The sequence below is a fragment of the Myotis lucifugus genome, unplaced genomic scaffold, assembly GCF_000147115.1.
Source record: "Myotis lucifugus unplaced genomic scaffold, Myoluc2.0 scaffold_385, whole genome shotgun sequence".
Classification (NCBI taxonomy): domain Eukaryota; kingdom Metazoa; phylum Chordata; class Mammalia; order Chiroptera; family Vespertilionidae; genus Myotis; species Myotis lucifugus.
The window spans coordinates 828,397-846,527 of NW_005871433.1; the positions used below are offsets into that span (position 1 = coordinate 828,397).

The 18,131-nt window shown below is 39.1% G+C and overlaps 1 protein-coding gene and 1 long non-coding RNA gene across 2 annotated transcripts in view; both read left to right on the forward strand.

The window, feature by feature from the left end:
• PABPC1 (poly(A) binding protein cytoplasmic 1) overlaps window positions 1-17,790 on the forward strand; it is a 50,804-nt gene extending 33,014 nt beyond the window's left edge. Inside the window, exons 3-17 of the mRNA XM_014467265.2 lie at window positions 889-899; window positions 4,477-4,670; window positions 5,137-5,252; window positions 7,158-7,297; window positions 8,378-8,472; window positions 8,801-8,938; window positions 9,358-9,453; window positions 12,476-12,748; window positions 12,864-12,954; window positions 14,263-14,373; window positions 14,459-14,613; window positions 15,178-15,262; window positions 15,689-15,819; window positions 16,428-16,521; window positions 17,339-17,790. Coding sequence (XP_014322751.2) covers window positions 889-899; window positions 4,477-4,670; window positions 5,137-5,252; window positions 7,158-7,297; window positions 8,378-8,472; window positions 8,801-8,938; window positions 9,358-9,453; window positions 12,476-12,748; window positions 12,864-12,954; window positions 14,263-14,373; window positions 14,459-14,613; window positions 15,178-15,262; window positions 15,689-15,819; window positions 16,428-16,520 — 1,729 coding nt within the window. The 3' untranslated portion in view covers window position 16,521; window positions 17,339-17,790. The remainder of the gene's footprint in view (window positions 1-888; window positions 900-4,476; window positions 4,671-5,136; window positions 5,253-7,157; window positions 7,298-8,377; window positions 8,473-8,800; window positions 8,939-9,357; window positions 9,454-12,475; window positions 12,749-12,863; window positions 12,955-14,262; window positions 14,374-14,458; window positions 14,614-15,177; window positions 15,263-15,688; window positions 15,820-16,427; window positions 16,522-17,338) is intronic.
• Window positions 3,186-4,475, forward strand: LOC111823078. Its single transcript, XR_002826063.1, has 2 exons — window positions 3,186-3,931; window positions 4,194-4,475. It is a non-coding gene; the product is annotated as an uncharacterized LOC111823078 (long non-coding RNA).
• Window positions 17,791-18,131: the final 341 nt, after the last annotated feature.

The window sequence follows — 18,131 nt, forward strand, 5'->3', positions numbered from 1 at the left end:
TCTCCTTTCCTCTCTGCTCTTTCCTCCTCCTGTTTCCGGCAGGGCCTCCGCCCTCTCGCCCTCTTCTCCTCCTCCTCCTCCTCCTCCTCGGGCGCCGACGCTCACGTCGGGTCCTGGCGTCAGACGCGCCGGGGCGGGGCGAGGGCCGCGTGCGGTATAAGTAGAGGGTGCAGGAGGCGGTGCTTCCCCTTCTCCCCGGCGGTTAGTGCTGAGAGTGCGGAGTGTGTGCTCCGGGCTCGGAACACACATTTATTATTAAAAAACCCAAAAAAAATCTAAAAAAACCTCTTAAAAAACCCAAAAAAAATTTAACAAAAAAGTCCGCGTCTCCCCCCCGCCGGAGACTTTTATTTTTATTTTTTCTTCCTTTTTATAAAAATAACCCGGTGAAGCAGCCGAGACCGACCCGCCCGCGGCCCCGCAGCAGCTCCAAGCAGGAACCCAGAGACCGAGGCCTTCTCGCCGCCCGGACCCGACCCCGCAGCACCTCGCCCCCAGCCGGCAGCCAGCGGCCAGCGGCAGCGGACCGACCCCCGTCCTGCGGCGGCTGTTGAGTAGTTGTCGATTCCGCTCGATTTTTGTTTCCTCCGCGCTCGCCCCCGCTCCCCTCCCCAGGCGCCGCCCCCGGCCCCGGCCCCGCACTCGCTCCCCTCCGCTCACGGAAAAGGTCGCGGCCTGTGGCCCCGCGGGCAGCCGCTCCGAGATGAAACCCCAACGCCTCCAGCTACCCGATGGCCTCGCTCTACTGGGGGGACCTCCACCCCGACGTGACCCGAGGCGATGCTCTACTAAAAGTTTAGCCCGGCCCGGGGACCACATCGTGGTTCCGGCAGAGAAACGGATCAACCAGTCCGCTCCGTTGGCTACGGGTATGTGAACCTCCCGCAGGCGGGCGGACGGTGAGCGCCGGGCAGGCGGGGCGCGCCGTCAATGGAGTTCCCGCGGGCGGGCTAGGCCGGGGGTTCCAAGGGGGAGGGGGCCCCCGGCAGGGCATTTCACACCCCCTGCCCCCGAGGTCGGCGGGGAGAGAGGTGGGGCGCCCGGCCCCCGCCCCGGCACCCCGGCGGGAACACGCGCCGCCGGCAGCCGCACGCCTTTCTCACGCCCGGCCCACTTCTCCTGTGCAAACCATTTTCTCGGCCTCCGCCGCTCAAACTTTAGGGTGATGTCGCGCCGGGCGCGGGGTGGGGGTGGGGAGGGACACGTGAGATTGGGTTCTCCGCGGCGCTTCCGCCCGCAGCCGCGGGGGGCCGGGGAGCCGGGCGAGCGCGGAGCCCCCTTTCCGGGAGCAGGTAGGGGCGCCGCCGCCACCCAGGCTCCGGCCGGCGCCCCGGCCCCGGGAGGAAGTGCGGTTCGGCGCCGGGGAGGCAGCACGTGTTGAGCCCCGTCACCCCGCAGGCCCGAGGCCCGCCTCTGCGACCGGCCCCGTCTCCTGGGAGAGCCGCGGGGCCGGGGGAGAAGGTGGCGTGGCGTGGCGGGGCCGCGGGGGTCCCCCGGCCTGATGCCATTCCTCGTTCTTCACCGCCCGCCCGGGGCTGTCGGCCCCAGAAATGCCCGTTCCCGGGGGCCATGCGCCCGGGGTTTTCCCCAAGTTCAAGCGCTTCTCCCTCCAACAGCGGGGGGTGGGGTGGAGGATGGCCCCATGGAAGGCCATCGTTTTTTGGGGGAGTTTAGATCGTTCAAATTTTGTAATCAGGTTAGTTTCGTAATACCGGTTATTCAGAATAATTGTGTTTTTTTCTCTTCTAAAATAGTTCCTATGATTTTGAGGGGCTTTAGTTAAAAAAAAAATGTATTCACAGGTGTTGGCTGTAAAGTGTTACCTGTGAACGCGGTGTGGACTGGGTCATCATTACTTAGGGGGCCTTGGAGTGGTTCAGGCTTCTTTTTTAAAAAGCAGCCTAGAATGTCCGTAAGGCGTGAAGAACGATGGAGTTTTGAATAGCAGATTCTAATTAGCTTGACTTATGGGAAATATTTTTCTAACCTTGTGTTTTTATTTTGAAGTTCACAAGAAAACACAAAATTTGGTAGATGGAATATGTGGCCTGATGCATATGGCCAGGGTTTTTTCTTTATATCTGGATCAATTGAATTCCAAGTCAGCTTCAGTGGATTTAATTTTGTAGAAAAGGCCTTAAGCCAGAGTAGAATTTAAACGTTTATTTTATTAAATTCACTTAGTATAACAAGTTACTTAATTATCAGCATTTCACTGGGTCAAGTTAATAATTGAGATTTTGGGGAGGCAGACTATTGTGACACTGGACCAGAAGTTGTAAAACTGCACTGCAGGTTTCCTGCCCTTTTGCTCTGTAAGCAGCGCTTCCAGATGTCACTTCACACCAGTTCTTTGTAACTCTGGGCACGAGTCATCACTGAACAGAAGAGAAAGTAATACTAGGGAACATAAGTTTGGGTCAGGTAATCACAATCTAAAAAGTTGATAGAAAACTTGAACAAATTCTACAGACCAGAAAATGGTGACTTGAAAAGTGGCTTTCATTTTTTCTAAGCTTAACTATTTGAAATCCAAAGAAACAACTTTTTTAATTTCTTGGGATTTGAAAAAAATGGAATTACCATGTTAAAATATACCCTGTGTATTATCAATATATCAATAGAACAGCGCTAGGACTACTCATTAGAGAGAGCATTTTTCCATCTTCCATTTATTTGTTTTCTAAATGTACAAATTACTATCCTTCCAAATAGTTTTTCAGTGGTTTCTTTTCCCCCCCCTCCTATTTATTGCTACATGAATGGATTTGTAGAATAACTTCTGAAAGTGACCAGTTTCTAATTTAGCAGGAAGAGGACTCATTCAAAAGAAGCTTAAGCAAAGTCAGCTAAAAAACTAGGGGTGCTGAGTAGGTGTGGTCAGTTGATAATGAATTGACAGCTTATCTATATCACTACCTTCTAGAAAATGAAACTTTCATTTATAAAAAGTGACTAGAAAATTTGTCCTCTCAACCACTTTACAGTTACATTGGCATGGAATTTGTGAAACTTGGTGTAGAACTTAAAGTGGACTATTTTTCTCTTAAGGGATTAGTCCAGGGGTCCTCAAACTTTTTAAACAGGGAGCCAGTTCACTGTCCCTCAGACCATTGGAGGGCCGGACTATAGTTTAAAAAAAACTATGAACAAATTCCTATGCACATTGCACATATCTTATTTTGAAGTAAAAAAACAAACGGGAACAAATACAATATTTGTATTTGCATGTGGCCCGAGGGCCGTAGTTTGAGGACCCCTGGACTAGTCTTTTTTTTTCACTTAAGGATGTATTTTTTTTAATTTAGTCTCAACTTCTATAATAAGTGTTTCTTTAATGCACATAATTCTTCATAGGTCCTGAAATCACAGGGTAAATTTTGAAATTTTCTAGCACTATCCAGAAATAATTGGTTAAATTATTAGTTATTAAGTACAAAAGTGATCTAAGATAAAATTGGTTTTATATGTCAAGAATGCATTAATAGTGAATTGTGAGTATTGTAGACCAAATTGTGTATTATCCAGCTAAGTATGCCCAACTTCACATTAGTTTTTGAAGGCCTGATTCAAATCTTTTTTTTTTCCTGATTCAAATCTTGATCTGAATAGATAATAGCCTTTTCTTCTTTTTTTGTTTACATGGCAATAGGAAGTTGTGCCATGAATCACTGAAATCCCCCCAATAATTCAGGGACTTTTTATTTTTTAAGAAAATAGACTGGTTTTTGCTTAATATTGGTAAGTGATAAGCTGCCAATGAACAGGCCAATTTTGGCAAGCAATAGGGAAGAAGCAAAAATGCTTAAAAATTCATAAACTATGCTTAGCCTGTGGATAATCTTTAATTGCCTAATGTCTTTTATATTGCTCATTAAGCAGATTTTATGTGAAAAGGGATCTTGATTTTATGTTGACCAGGAACAAAAAGGTACTTTTAAATATATTTTATTGATTTTTTACAGAGAGGAAGGGAGAGAGATAGAGAGTTAGAAACATCGATGAGAGAGAAACATCGATCAGCCGCCTCCTGCACATCTCCTATTGGGGATGTGCCCGCAACCCAGGTACATGCCCTTGACCGGAATCGAACCTGGGACCTTTCAGTCCGCAGGCCGACGCTCTATCCACTGAGCCAAACCGGTTTCGGCGTGAAAAGGGATCTTGATTTTATGTTGACCAGGAACAAAAAGGTACTTTTAAATATAATGGCAATTAAAGGGAAAGATTGTTTTAGAAATACATTATCAGTGATATTTCATTAATTAATAGGAAATTTGGGGCTTCTGATAAGCCTCTTCATGTGTTAGACAATTTAAATCTCAACTAGGTTGAGTAAGGTCCAGCCATCATGAAGTTTGAAGAAATAGAGAGATGGTGGGCCCAATCACTCCTCCCACACACAGTTAATAAAATTTTAAGTGGCCTGTAAAAGTATTGAAGTAATAATTCACTATGAAAATATCCTTCCTACAGCGGAGCGTGCTTTAGACACCATGAATTTTGATGTTATAAAGGGCAAGCCAGTTCGCATCATGTGGTCTCAGCGTGATCCATCACTTCGCAAAAGTGGAGTAGGCAACATATTCATTAAAAATTTGGACAAATCCATTGATAATAAAGCACTGTATGATACGTTTTCTGCTTTTGGTAACATCCTTTCATGTAAGGTAAGCAACAATGTGACAGATAAACATATTTACCGTGTTTTCTAAAAAATAGCAACCATACTGTATATTAATGGGTATCTTTATTTTCCAAATACCCAGGCTAGGTGACTGACAAGTTACAGTTGACATTAGAACAGTGTGCCCACTTAAAAGCAGATTTTTTTTTTTTTCAGTAAATATCTATATGTGTTTTCTGTCTGTTTGGGAATGCATGTATGCAGAGGGCCAACTATGCATTGTTCTACACTGTTCTATATAGCCACAGAGTTTTGGTATCTGCGGGGATACTGAGGGATACATATGTATTTGGGGAGTCAAGTTATATTTAGATTTTGACTGCTGGGTGTCAGCTCCCCTAAGCCTTCTCCATCCTCTCAGCATTGGTCAGCTGTATGGTACTTTTGAACATTGGAAAAATGCTGAGTTAATAGTAAGTAATGAAAAACTGCTATACATTTCCCCCTAGGTGGTTTGTGATGAAAATGGTTCCAAGGGTTATGGATTTGTACATTTTGAGACACAGGAAGCAGCTGAAAGAGCTATTGAAAAAATGAACGGGATGCTTTTAAATGATCGTAAAGTGTAAGTATAAAAATTTAGTTATACTTCAGATCTCTTATTAATAGTTCAAACCAATACATTAATTTTTATAAGTTAATGTATTTGTGCTCTTTAAATAAAGAGATACAATTTGAATGAAAATTAACAAACCTACATCTTGGGGTAGATTTTATAATTGTTTTTCCTCCACATTCAATGTAACATTAAAATAACTGAATTAATAAATGGTCAGCCTTCAAACCAAAAAGAAAAAAATGGGTATACTGGGATATAAAACTTTTTCAAAGTAAGTGCATAGTTGAACAACTAGAACCCAGACAGAAGCTTAATTGTAATTCCTGAGGTAGTAATTAGCCCATTTTCTATTTGTGGAAACTGAGGCTAAAATAATTTGCCTGTAATTAAATGCCTGCATGACAGATGGGCTAGAATACAAGCCCAGTGGTCTAAGTTCTGAACCCAGGGTGACTCTTTACGAGGTTATACTGCTGCAATTTATTGATGGATTATAAAGTTTTCTCCCACCCTTTTGAACTCATTCACCTCTTTAAAGAAAAAGCTGAATTAAACCAGAAGTCTTTATGGTTAATCTTTCTGAAATAAACTTGTTCTTAAAAGTTAAATAATGTCACTGATGGCCTGGCCAGTGTGGCTCGGTTGTGCATCTTCCTGTGCACCAAAAGGGTCACTGATTGGATTCCTGGTCAGAGCATATGCCTGGCTTTTGGACTCGATCCCCAGTAGGGGGTGGGATATGCAAGAGGCAGCCAATTGATGTTTCTCTCTCACATCAATGCTTTCCCTTTCTCTCTCTAAAATCAATAAAAACCATAAAGTAAATAACAATGATAAAACCTGTGTAAGACTATTTCTGCTATATGTTGTAAGAATACAGATTTTATGAGCCCAAAGAAATGACAAATTTTATTTTCTCCTCACTGTCAGTGGATCTGGGTAAGTTCAGCTGTGAGGTCATATGTAAATGATCTGTGAGTTTATGTTGTGTGTAGTTAATGATGGCATACAAATTGGTTTGGTTATAAGTCAGCTGCATCACTCTTAAGGTGTGGTTCTCATAAACCAGTGCAAGTGGTGTGATCAGTCTGTACATGAAGAAGTTATGCACATGGTTTGGATTTTGAGTACATTTAAATGAGAAATACTCAGCATTATTAGTATTCTCAGATGAAAACATAGTTTGCCTGTCAGCTGTGCTTCAAGGGGGGCAAAGTGCTCATCACTGGTGGGGCAGATTTTTGAGTAGGATTATAGGAAATGTTTTACTTTGATACATATTTTCTTCAATGACACATTTATATTAGGGGAAAACTAAATTTAAAAACATTTTGTTGATAATGTAAAAAATAATGCAGGGCTATTATGTGTTAAGAGTAAAGAATTAAGTTGCATTTTAATTTACAAAGTGTAAGAGCCACTTTGAAACTGCTGCTGTGAAAGCTTTTGTCTTTTTTTCTAAATCCTCACTGGAGTATATGTTTTAGGGAGAGGGAGAGAGAAACATCAGAACAAGGGTTGGTAACTTCCTTCTGTTGAGCCAGGGTTAAAGAGATCACACCTATAGATGAGTGGGACACCAATGAAAAGACATAAAAACACCCTGGCCAGGTGGCTCTATTGGTTGGAGCATTGTCCTGTACACCAGACAATTACAGGTTCAATTCCAAGTCAGGGCACATAACTAGATACCAAGTTAGATCCCAAATTTATACAAATTTATAATTTGAAATGTTTAAACTAAGTATTGCATGGAATACTTTTCATTGAGGCTCTATTTCTGTTTTACAGTGTGCTCTTCATTAGAGATTCTGAAATTATGAGTAGCGTTTACAAAATCAACTATCAGGTTTAATCTGAACTTCTAAAATGGAAACTAAATTTTATAGTCTACATTTTCTTTTCTTTTAGATTTGTTGGGCGATTTAAGTCTCGTAAAGAACGAGAAGCAGAACTTGGAGCTAGGGCAAAAGAGTTCACCAATGTTTACATCAAGAATTTTGGAGAAGACATGGATGATGAGCGCCTTAAGGATCTCTTTGGCAAGTTTGGTAATGTGTCTGAATTAAATTTTTACACTCAAAGTTCTGAGTAATCTTTATATTAAAAGCCTAGGCAGAATGACAGGTCTCTATGCACACTGACCACTGGGGGGCACACGCTCAACGCAGGACTGCAAGAGGGCATAGGTCAGGCTGAGGGACAACCCCCCCTCCTCCCTCCCCCCCCCCCCCCCCCCCCGCATGAATTTCATGTACCGGGCCTCTAGTTGCTCAATATTAGTTTTGGCTAATTTTACCAAAATAAATGAGACTTACATGATACTTAAAATAATTTGTAGTTTTTTGGATTAAGCTAATGATCATCTATTGTACTGCAAAGTAATATATATATGCCTAATATGCAAATTGTCAGGTGTTGTATGTTTCATCTATCTCTTGAGATTAGAAGCTATTTCTAAAGTTTGGTTGGATATTGTAACCACTTATTTCAAATAAATAATGCTGTCAGTTGGCCACCAATTTATAAATTTGTCAGTTATATTCTGGATGGCTTTGCATAGCAGAGATTGAAAGTATAACCTTAGGACTGCAGCACATTCAAAAGTAACAATCTATGCTCATACATCTTGCAAATTCTCTAATTGGATTTTTAGCCTTTTTGTCCCACCTACCTGAGATAATACCCGCCTCAGTTAAGTGTCATTTTTCCTTGAGTGGGTGGGGATTGGGCATGTGAATTCAGAAACATGCCACCTCCAGGTGATTCTTTGTCTTCCCAAATGTCAGGTGCTGTATTCCCTTCACTGACTGTTGAAATCAAGTGGGCCAGGGCTTAAATTCTTATTTGTTAATTCTGATGTCAAGAAAACCAAATTGTTGGGTTAAAAAAAGGCAAATCTGGTCTGTAGTACTGCTAAGAATAAAATTTCATTTTTTACAGTTGTCTAAAACATATTTCCATAAATGGAAGTAGGAATGTTTTCAGTTTACTTCTTAGTAGAAATACAGGGTCTTTTAAGAGACTATTTACTGCCCATGCATGGCTTTGTTTTTGTGCGTTGAAACTTGAAATGTATAAACTAAGTATTGCATGGAATATCTAAGTCCTTAAAAAAAATTTTTTTTTAGGACCTGCCTTAAGTGTGAAAGTAATGACAGATGAAAGTGGAAAATCCAAAGGTTTTGGATTTGTAAGCTTCGAAAGGCATGAAGATGCACAGAAAGTAAGACTTAAATATATTAACTAAAGGCACTAATTGCTCTGTGTTTTATTGCAAAGAGATATAAAACTGGGTTGCTCTTAAGTTGAAATTTACATGCATACCAATGGCTATTTTACATGTTCATCTTTACATGTTTTTTTAATTTTATTTGGATTTTATATATTTTGACATTATAAATTGGGAACCTACATTTTCCCCAAACCGCAAAGTTTAGTTTTTGTTACGGGTCTGTCTTTAGCTTTCACAACGTAACAAACTTTCTTTGTTGTTAAAAAAATGAATTTCCATATTTCAAATTAGTAATTAAAGTTTTTGTTATTTCTGTAAGGCTGTGGATGAGATGAATGGAAAGGAGCTCAATGGAAAACAAATTTATGTTGGTCGAGCTCAGAAAAAAGTGGAACGGCAGACGGAACTTAAGCGCAAATTCGAACAGATGAAGCAAGATAGGATCACCAGATACCAGGTTCGTTTTTTGTTTGTTAATATATTTTAATTGATTTCAGAGAGGAAGGGTGAGAGAGACAGAAACATCAGTAATGAGAGAGAACCACTGATTGGCTACTTCCTGAGCAGCCCCTACTGGGGTTCAAGCCTGCAATCCAGGCATGTGCCCTGACCGGGAATCGAACCATGGCCTCCTGGTTTCATAGGTTGATTCTACACAACCACTGAGCCATACCGGCTGGGCTGCCTGGTTCATTTTAATTGAACAAGTTAGTAAGTAAGACAGGGATGAGGAAACCTATTTTACTTACTGACACATAATCGGAGGATTTGAGGCGGGGTGGGCGGGGAAGGAAACATGGGATAAAACAGTAGGAAGTGTGCTTGAGTACCACCATGGTTTTCTTTTTCTAGTTATTCTTTTTTCTTTTTTTTTAGGGTGTTAACCTTTATGTGAAAAATCTTGATGATGGTATTGATGATGAACGTCTCCGGAAAGAGTTCTCTCCATTTGGTACAATCACTAGCGCAAAGGTAAGCATATGATTTTTTTTTAAGATTTTGGAAAAATCCATGGTTATATGTACTTAAATTTCTCATCAATTTACTTTTTTTTTCCCACTTTCTAAACGAATAGTGAAATAAGGATGGGCCTCCCAAATTTTTTTTCTTTCCTGGAAATCAAGTTTTTGCTTCATTACTTAAAAAAAAAAAAAAACCATTCAAATTCGATGTGGATGTTGTAGCCCCATGGTTTATTTTTGCAGATGGAGAGTTCTGCATTCTTTCCTGAGGAAGGCTGTAGTTGATGACCGACCATAGTTAAATTGATTGATCCTCAATCATGTGCACTGTTCTACACTTTGTTAAACTAGTGCTTTTACTGGTTACGGTGTCAGTTTATTAGGGGACCATACCTGTTAACAATTGGGCTAATCTGTATTCACTTATTCTGAGGAGTCAAACTCTAAAAACAGGATTCTATATTAAATTCTGGAATTTTGGAGTGTGGGAAAAATTAAAGCTCTGGGCTCTGGAATGATTTGTGGCTCATCTTTCTACTCAGCTTTTCCTGGCAAACCTATTGACTGAGGAAGCTTCTGTGAAAGTGAGGAAATGTTAGGAACACAGTAGATGAATACAAATAAGAAAGCAAGTGATGTGGTTGTCTTGTGTTACAGCCTGTGCTTTTGTAAGAGTACCTGGAGTGTGGTGGAATTTATTCCTGAGTGTCTTTAACCTCAGTGTATTGCTTGAAAGCTGTTTAAACTGAATATTATGCATTCATTTATTTTAAATGTATTTTACATGCATGTTTTACGAAGAAGAGTTCTTAAAGTCCTTTGTGGATTATAATATCACTATTTGCAAGGAGGTGAAAAGTTTGGCAAGAATTTATTTTGGAGGGAGGAAGGAGGGTATTATGTTGATTTAATAGTGCTTGCTGAAAAAACATATCAAAAAGAAAGACAAAAAGTGAAAGGCAACTCCTGCATCCCCATTTTCAGTCTCCAAAAAGATTGAGTGGTGGTGATAATTCTTTGTGCTTGTCCAGTCTATATGTATAAATAGTTTTTAGTAAACAGGATTATGCCCTGCATATTCTGCAACTTGCTATTTTATTTAACAATATATCTAAATATATATTTCAGGCATTTATTTTTTGCTAATAGTTAAATATTCATGGTATGGATATATCATAAATTATTTTACTGTACCTGTATTGATAAGTATTTGGGTTGCTTTGCAGGTTTCCAAAGTTAAATCCACCTTTCTACCAGCCATTTTTATTTATTCATTCATTCATTCATTCATTCATTCATTTATACACATGCCAGTATTTCTAGAATTGATATTGCTGGTTTGTGGGTGTGTATTTAAAATTGATACAACAGAATTGTCCAAAAGGGCTGAATAAATTTCTATTAGTCTTATTAGTAGAAAGCAGTATATATATATATCTTTTCAAATGATGACATGTTTTTCATGTGTTTACTATTTTTGCCTTTCATTGCATACTTTTATATTGCATTGGTTGTCTTTATTAACTTAGGGACAATGTATGTCAACCCTTTATATTGCAAATATTTTCTTTCAGTCTTTCACTTTGTACTTTAGGATCTTGTGTCAGATTACATTTTTCCTACATTTTTGCATTTTATGTTCAGATTGAGAATCTGGCGATTTTTTTTTAATGTGATATGAAGAAGAGGTCTAACAGTTCTTTTCAGTTATCCCAATGTACCATATACTAAATAGTTCAAAGTCCATCCTTTGCCCCCAATTTTTAAAATGTTCACTTTAACGCACTAAATTCCCATAATTGCATGGGTATGTTTCTGGACTCTTAAATTTATATATAATTGACTTATAACATTAATTTCATGTTTACAACACAGTATTCAGTATTTTATATATTGTGAAGATATGACAATTCATCTCTGTACATAGTTACAAAAAATATTTTTCTTGTAATGAAAAAACTTGTAAGATCTCTGCTAGCAACCTTCAAGTATACAATACAGTATTATTAACTACTAGAGGCCCGATGTACAAATTTGTGCAAGAGTAGGCCTTCCTTTCCCCAGCTGCTGGCACCCGCTTCCCTCCGACACCCCCGGGACTTGGGGTCATCTAGTCTAATTAGCATATTACACTTATTATTATAGTCCCCATGCTGTACATTCCATTTCTATGATTTATTTTGTAGCTGGGCATTTGTATTGTTTAACCCCCTTTACCCAGTTTTCCCATCCTTCGCCCCTCTGGTACCCACTCGTCTTATTTTCTGTATCCAGGAACTCAGGAGTTGTTTCTTTTCTTTTGTTTGGGTTGTTGTTTTCTTTTTAATTTGTTTTTGGTTTTGATTCTACATATAAGTAAGATTGGCATTTGTTTCATTGCCATTTTGCTTATTCCTGTGTTTCCAGCATACTGTTTAATGTAGCTGGATAGCACGCTTATGTATATTTCTGAGCTAGTGAGGAGTTCTTTACATTTACCTCATTGCTTGTTGCAGAGATCATTGCAGTCAGTGAAAGTCTCCTGAATATTGTTTATGCCCCAATATTCATGGCCCCTTCTGGTCTTGAGTGTGAAGTTTTTATTTTAAAATATTCGTATTATAAGATTCAACTGCTTTCCCTCCCCCTCTTTCCTCTTTGAAGAGTAGTAAAGCATTTTGTCAGCTTCAGTGGCTCGAAGAGTGATTTTAATTGGGTATTTCCAGTGGTGCTAAGAGTTTTAAATTTAGTAAGCCTTGAATTTATTTAGCTATTTAAACCTTAATATTGAGAATCTAAATATCTAACTGAGTATCTTTAAAAAATTGCTGTTGCACCTCTGCCCCTTTACTTCCTCTTTTGCTTGGCTGGGATAATGCATGTGTTTAGCTTGCCCTTAATATTTAGGTACTAAGAAAAAACTGGGGAAAAAATTCTTTCATTGTTAACAGGGTTTAGTTGAGTCAGTAGCTATCATTGTAATAATGCTCTCAATTTGTGCCTCATTCTACCACTGCATTAACCTTGTTTAATATTTTTTTTTCTTTCAATAGGTTATGATGGAGGGTGGTCGCAGCAAAGGGTTTGGTTTTGTATGTTTCTCCTCCCCAGAAGAAGCCACTAAAGCAGTTACAGAAATGAATGGTAGAATTGTGGCTACCAAACCATTGTATGTAGCTTTAGCTCAGCGCAAAGAAGAGCGCCAGGCTCACCTCACTAACCAGTATATGCAGAGAATGGCAAGTGTGAGAGCTGTGCCCAACCCCGTAATCAACCCCTACCAGCCAGCACCTCCTTCAGGTTACTTCATGGCAGCTATCCCACAGGTACGTTTTTCTGTTTGAGAACCTTTATTTAGTATATAGCAGATATATATTTAGAGTATATAGTTGAATTATTTGCTTTTATTCTTTAGCTGATGTATTTGCTTGCTTTCTGCAGACTCAGAACCGTGCTGCATACTATCCTCCTAGCCAAATTGCTCAACTAAGACCAAGTCCTCGCTGGACTGCTCAGGGTGCCAGACCTCATCGTAAGCTTTTCCTTTTTTCTCTTGAGGGGATGGATTATTTGGAATAAAAATATACATGGGCCAATTAGCTGTTATATTTCAGTGATATGTTAACTTGCTTTTCATAATTTATGGTTATCAATGTTCATTTGATTCTAGTTTTGTTTTTTGTTTTAAATTCTCACCCTGGGTCATGCTTATTGAATTTATTTTATTTTTTACTAGAGGCCCGGTGCACGAATTCGTGCACTGGTGGGGTCCAGCTGGCCCGCCCCGCTGGGGCAAGGGGCCGCGGTCATTTCGCTGTTCAGTCCCTGGGCTTTTATTATATAGGATCATATAGGGTTTTTTAAAGTATATTGTTGAAACTATTACATGTGTCCCCTTTTTTCTCCTATTTGGGATTTTTTTTTATTTTAAAAAAATTGTAAAATGCTTCACCACTCTGAGACAGTGATTTCTGTGCTGGTTTGATTTTTCCTTTATGGTAAGTTTGGGAATGGATCCAACTCTTTATTCTTTTTTAACTTATTTTAATGTTTTTATTGATTTTTTTATTTTTATTTTTTTTAGAAGGAGAGAGAAAGATCGATGTGAGAGAGAAACATTGATCAGTTGCCTTCCGCACACATTCCAACTGGGGATCGAGCCTGTAACCTGAGAATGTTCCCTAACCAGAAGTCAAACTGGTGACCATTCAGTGCACCAGATGATGCTCAACCAACTGAGCCACACTGGCCAGGGCAGGATCTAATTCTTTTTTTTAAATATATTTTATTGATTCTTTACAGAGAGGAAGGGAGAGAGAGAGAGAGTCAGAAACATCGATGAGAGAGAAACATCGATCAGCTGCCTTCTGCACATCCCCCACTGGGGATGTGCCCGCAACCCAGGTACATGCCCCCGACCGGAATCGAACCCGGGACCCTTCAGTCCGCAGGCCAACGCTCTATCCACTGAGCCAAACCAGTTTCGGCAGGATCTAATTCTTAATTTCATATTTGGTTGGGCAGTAGTATTGAAAGATTTTGTTGCTTGTATGAGGACCAGGTTCTGGCATTTTTGGCTTTATCCTGTCTGTAGAATAGTGTTGTGTTGTAGGAGCACTTGGAATGAGGTTTGTGTATGATGTTTAGATATTAATAAGTACTTGTATGAATGAATATTCACTGATGCTGTGATCTGATAAGTCTGGGGATACTTTAGGTGTGAGACTAAAAAATGGTATTTACTTTTAGCCTTTTGTTCAAACCTCAGCTCTAAAAAAGCAGCATGAACACTTTCAGTGAGTTTTGCCGAGTTAATGTGTGTTCATATCTTTAAATGCAGCATTCCAAAATATGCCCGGTGCTATCCGCCCAGCCGCTCCTAGACCACCATTTAGTACTATGAGACCAGCTTCTTCACAGGTTCCACGAGTCATGTCCACACAGCGTGTTGGTGAGTCTTAACCCTGCCTGTAAAAATTGGTCTCCAATTTGAAGTAGCAAAGTATAATGTACAAAATACATGTTTTTATTTTTAGCTAACACATCAACACAGACAATGGGTCCTCGTCCTGCAGCGGCTGCTGCTGCAGCTACTCCTGCTGTCCGCACCGTTGCACAGTATAAATACGCTCCAGGAGTTCGCAATCCTCAACAACATCTTAATGCACAGCCACAAGTTACCATGCAGCAGGTATGGACTTACTGATTTCTTCATAAAGGCGACAGAACCTTGGTTGCAATCAAAGAAATTGAAGACAACTGTATGACATAGGAGAGCTTAGGCTGTCTAGAACATCTTGTTAATTGTCCCATTAATTGATAGTATGTAAAAATGTCTTACCTGCCTTGTGCTATAGGAATTAGACAAGCTTTCTGCATTTCCCATTCTTAATTTAATTGGGTGACTTGAGTTTTGTTTGGCATAGCTGTAAGGAAGACAGGGTAAAATCGAGTTTAGTTTGTGAGCTGTAGCTTACTCCTGCACCCCCCCCCCTCCTTTTTTTTTTACCCTGGACCAAAACTGTCATTGCTTATAATAGAAATCTGGTTCCAAAGAATACTCCAGGTTAAAAAAAAAAGTGAAATATCCCATGTGGTCTTAATACTTGAACAAATAAGTGTGTTTCTGGTTTACTCAGCTCCTATGTGTTCAGATTGCAGTCTATCATCTCACTGATTTTCCAGTGGTGACTGTCACTTATACTTGCCATTACTTCTTACTTGAAACTTAGGAATTTTCCTATTTTATATCTAGCCTGCTGTTCATGTACAAGGTCAGGAGCCTTTGACTGCTTCCATGTTGGCATCTGCCCCTCCTCAAGAGCAAAAGCAAATGTTGGGTAGGTACCTTTGTCTTACCTAGTCAGTTAGAGACTAGAAAATAGACACAAAAACCTCTTTTGCACCTAATAATACAGCTAGATTTATCTGAATTGGCATGAATGATTAAGATGGCACAGTTTGTCTGCCTAACTAATTTAAAGTCCAGAAAGTTATCAATATGTTGCTTTTGATGGATATGGTAATAGGGCATTACACCCCTACTTGCTATGCATTCCCACCACATTGTTGGAAGAGGGAATTTGAAACAAATGAGGGACGAACTTTGACTTTGCCTGAGCATAGATTTAACAATTGAATATAGCAACATAGCTTACACATTTATTTGCTATATACAAAAGGTTCTTAAATCCCAGTTTTAATATGGTAAATGCCTTTAGGTTTTTTTTTCTTTATTGAAGTCTTTGAAATGTTTTTGTCCCTAGGTGAACGGCTGTTTCCTCTCATTCAAGCCATGCACCCTACTCTTGCTGGTAAAATCACTGGCATGTTATTGGAGATCGATAATTCAGAACTTCTTCATATGCTTGAGTCTCCAGAGTCTCTCCGTTCTAAAGTAATTTAAATTTGTCATTTATCTAACAACTTAGACTCCAAATATTTTAGAGCTTTTTGTGGGAGCTTAATTTCATAGAACATTATTAAGTGCTATATACAGGGTGGGCAAAAGTAGGTTTACAGTTGTAAGTACGTGAAACATCATTCTACAAACCATGCACTGTTCTAAGAGTTCTACAGGTAGTAATTGTAAGTTCTGATCATAACCCGTGGTGCTGTTCCCATTTTATAAATTGGGAAACAAGCATAGAGAGGTTAAATAATTCCCCAATGCTCACAAAGGTAGGAAGTGCCAAGCGTGGTTTCAAATCAGTCAGTTTAACTCTAGTATCTATGCTCTCCTAGCTGCTACTTCTTTATTGGAAAAAGATAGTGATATTTGCTAATATTTTTCAACTTTGGAGGATTTTTGGTGAGAGTAAGTACAAGAGAGTTCATAATTCTGGAATAGTGGTGTAATGGAACTCAAAAAGATATGAATAATAGTTGGAATGTTTTTTGGAACTCTTCACTCTTTCCACTTGACCTTTGATGACATTTGTGTATGGTCAAATTGAGATTCTTTTAGTTATTCCTTTTCAGAGCCAATTTGTTCTCCTTTTTTAGGTTGATGAAGCTGTAGCCGTACTACAAGCCCACCAAGCTAAAGAGGCTGCCCAGAAAGCAGTTAACAGTGCCACCGGTGTTCCAACTGTTTAAAGTGAGCTTTCCCGCATGGTTGTTTTAGCTTGTTTCCTCAATCTTTTATAATAGTTTGAGCATATTTTGAAACATGGCAAAAATTATTTTATCATTAAGTCCAAATGCATTGATAATTTTTCAGAGAAATGGAAATGTAAGAATTAAATGTTACCTGTTTACCCTGATATTAACTTGACTTTTCAAAATCAAAGCATGATTAAACATTTTATATAGTGAGTTTTGTTAAATGGCCTTTAACAGGGGTTGGCCCTTTGTATACTTCATTCTTATGCTTTTTCTTGGGTGGCAGTAGTAACAGTTGCCCTTAGGCCTCTACTATTGCCCTTTATTACTCCCAAGAAATAGTATTATAATGTAGCTGTTCAGCCAGGACCAGAGATTGGAAAAGCTTTTCTGAAAAGGACCAGATAGGAAACATTTTGGGCTTTGTGGGCCTTGTGTTTGTTGGCAGGAACTCAACTCTGTTACAGTATGAAAGCAGTCATAGACAATATGTAAACAGATGAGTGTGGTTGACTGAATTTGGTACACAGCTCTAATTTGCTACTGACAAGTACTAGTACTGGTCTTATCTTCCTTGTTTTGTTGGCTTTGGTTTTATTGAAGTATTTTTGATACATAATGGGAAAATTTAAGACACACCATGTTAATTTGACACATGTCTATATTGTGATATGATTGCTACTGTAGCGATGGTTAGTACCTCCATCACTTTATGTAATGATCTTTTTTTTTTTTTTAGTGGTTGGAATAATTAAGATCTAGTCTCAGAGCAAGTTTTATGATTATAATCTTTTTTCCCCCCACGTTTACAGATTGATCAGGGACCATGAAAAGAAACTCGTGCTTCACCGAAGAAAAATATCTAAACATCGAAAAACAATATTACGGAAAAAAAAAACATTGCAAAATATAAAATAAATAAAAAAAGGAAAGGAAACTTTGGACCTTATGTACCGAGCAAATGCCAGGTCTAGCAAAAATAATGCTAGTCCTAGATTACTTATTGATTTAAAAACAAAAACAAAAAAAAACACAAAAAAATAGTAAAATATAAAAACAAATTAATGTTTTATAGACCCTGGGAAAAAGAATTTTCAGCAAAGTACAAAAATTTAAAGCATTCCTTTCTTTAATTTTGTAATTCTTTACTGTGGAATAGCTCAGAATGTCACTTCTGTTTTAAATAACAGAATTGATAACTGAGCAAGGAAACGTAATTTGGATTATAAAATATTGCTTTAATAAAAATTCCTTAAACAGTAAACAGTGATGTTATGCTATTTTATTTCACTTGGCTTGTGTAAGTAGGCGATAAGTTGGAATTAGCATAAGAACCTCTTGTGACAAAGGTATAGTTTAAATGATCTTAACATTTCTATTTTTTGAGATGACAGTTTGACTATTAAGGTTTCTAGGCTGAGAGATAGCTTAAAGCCTTCATTTACATGGTGGAGGACAAGTAAACAGTTACTCTGTATAGAGGAGTGTGTTTTGGGTATGGTTTTTATATTAAATGTCAACAAGGATTCATTTTTTAGCCTTATTTTTTAGTGGCCGCCTGCACATGCCCTACTGGGGATCGAACCCACAACCCGGGCACATGTC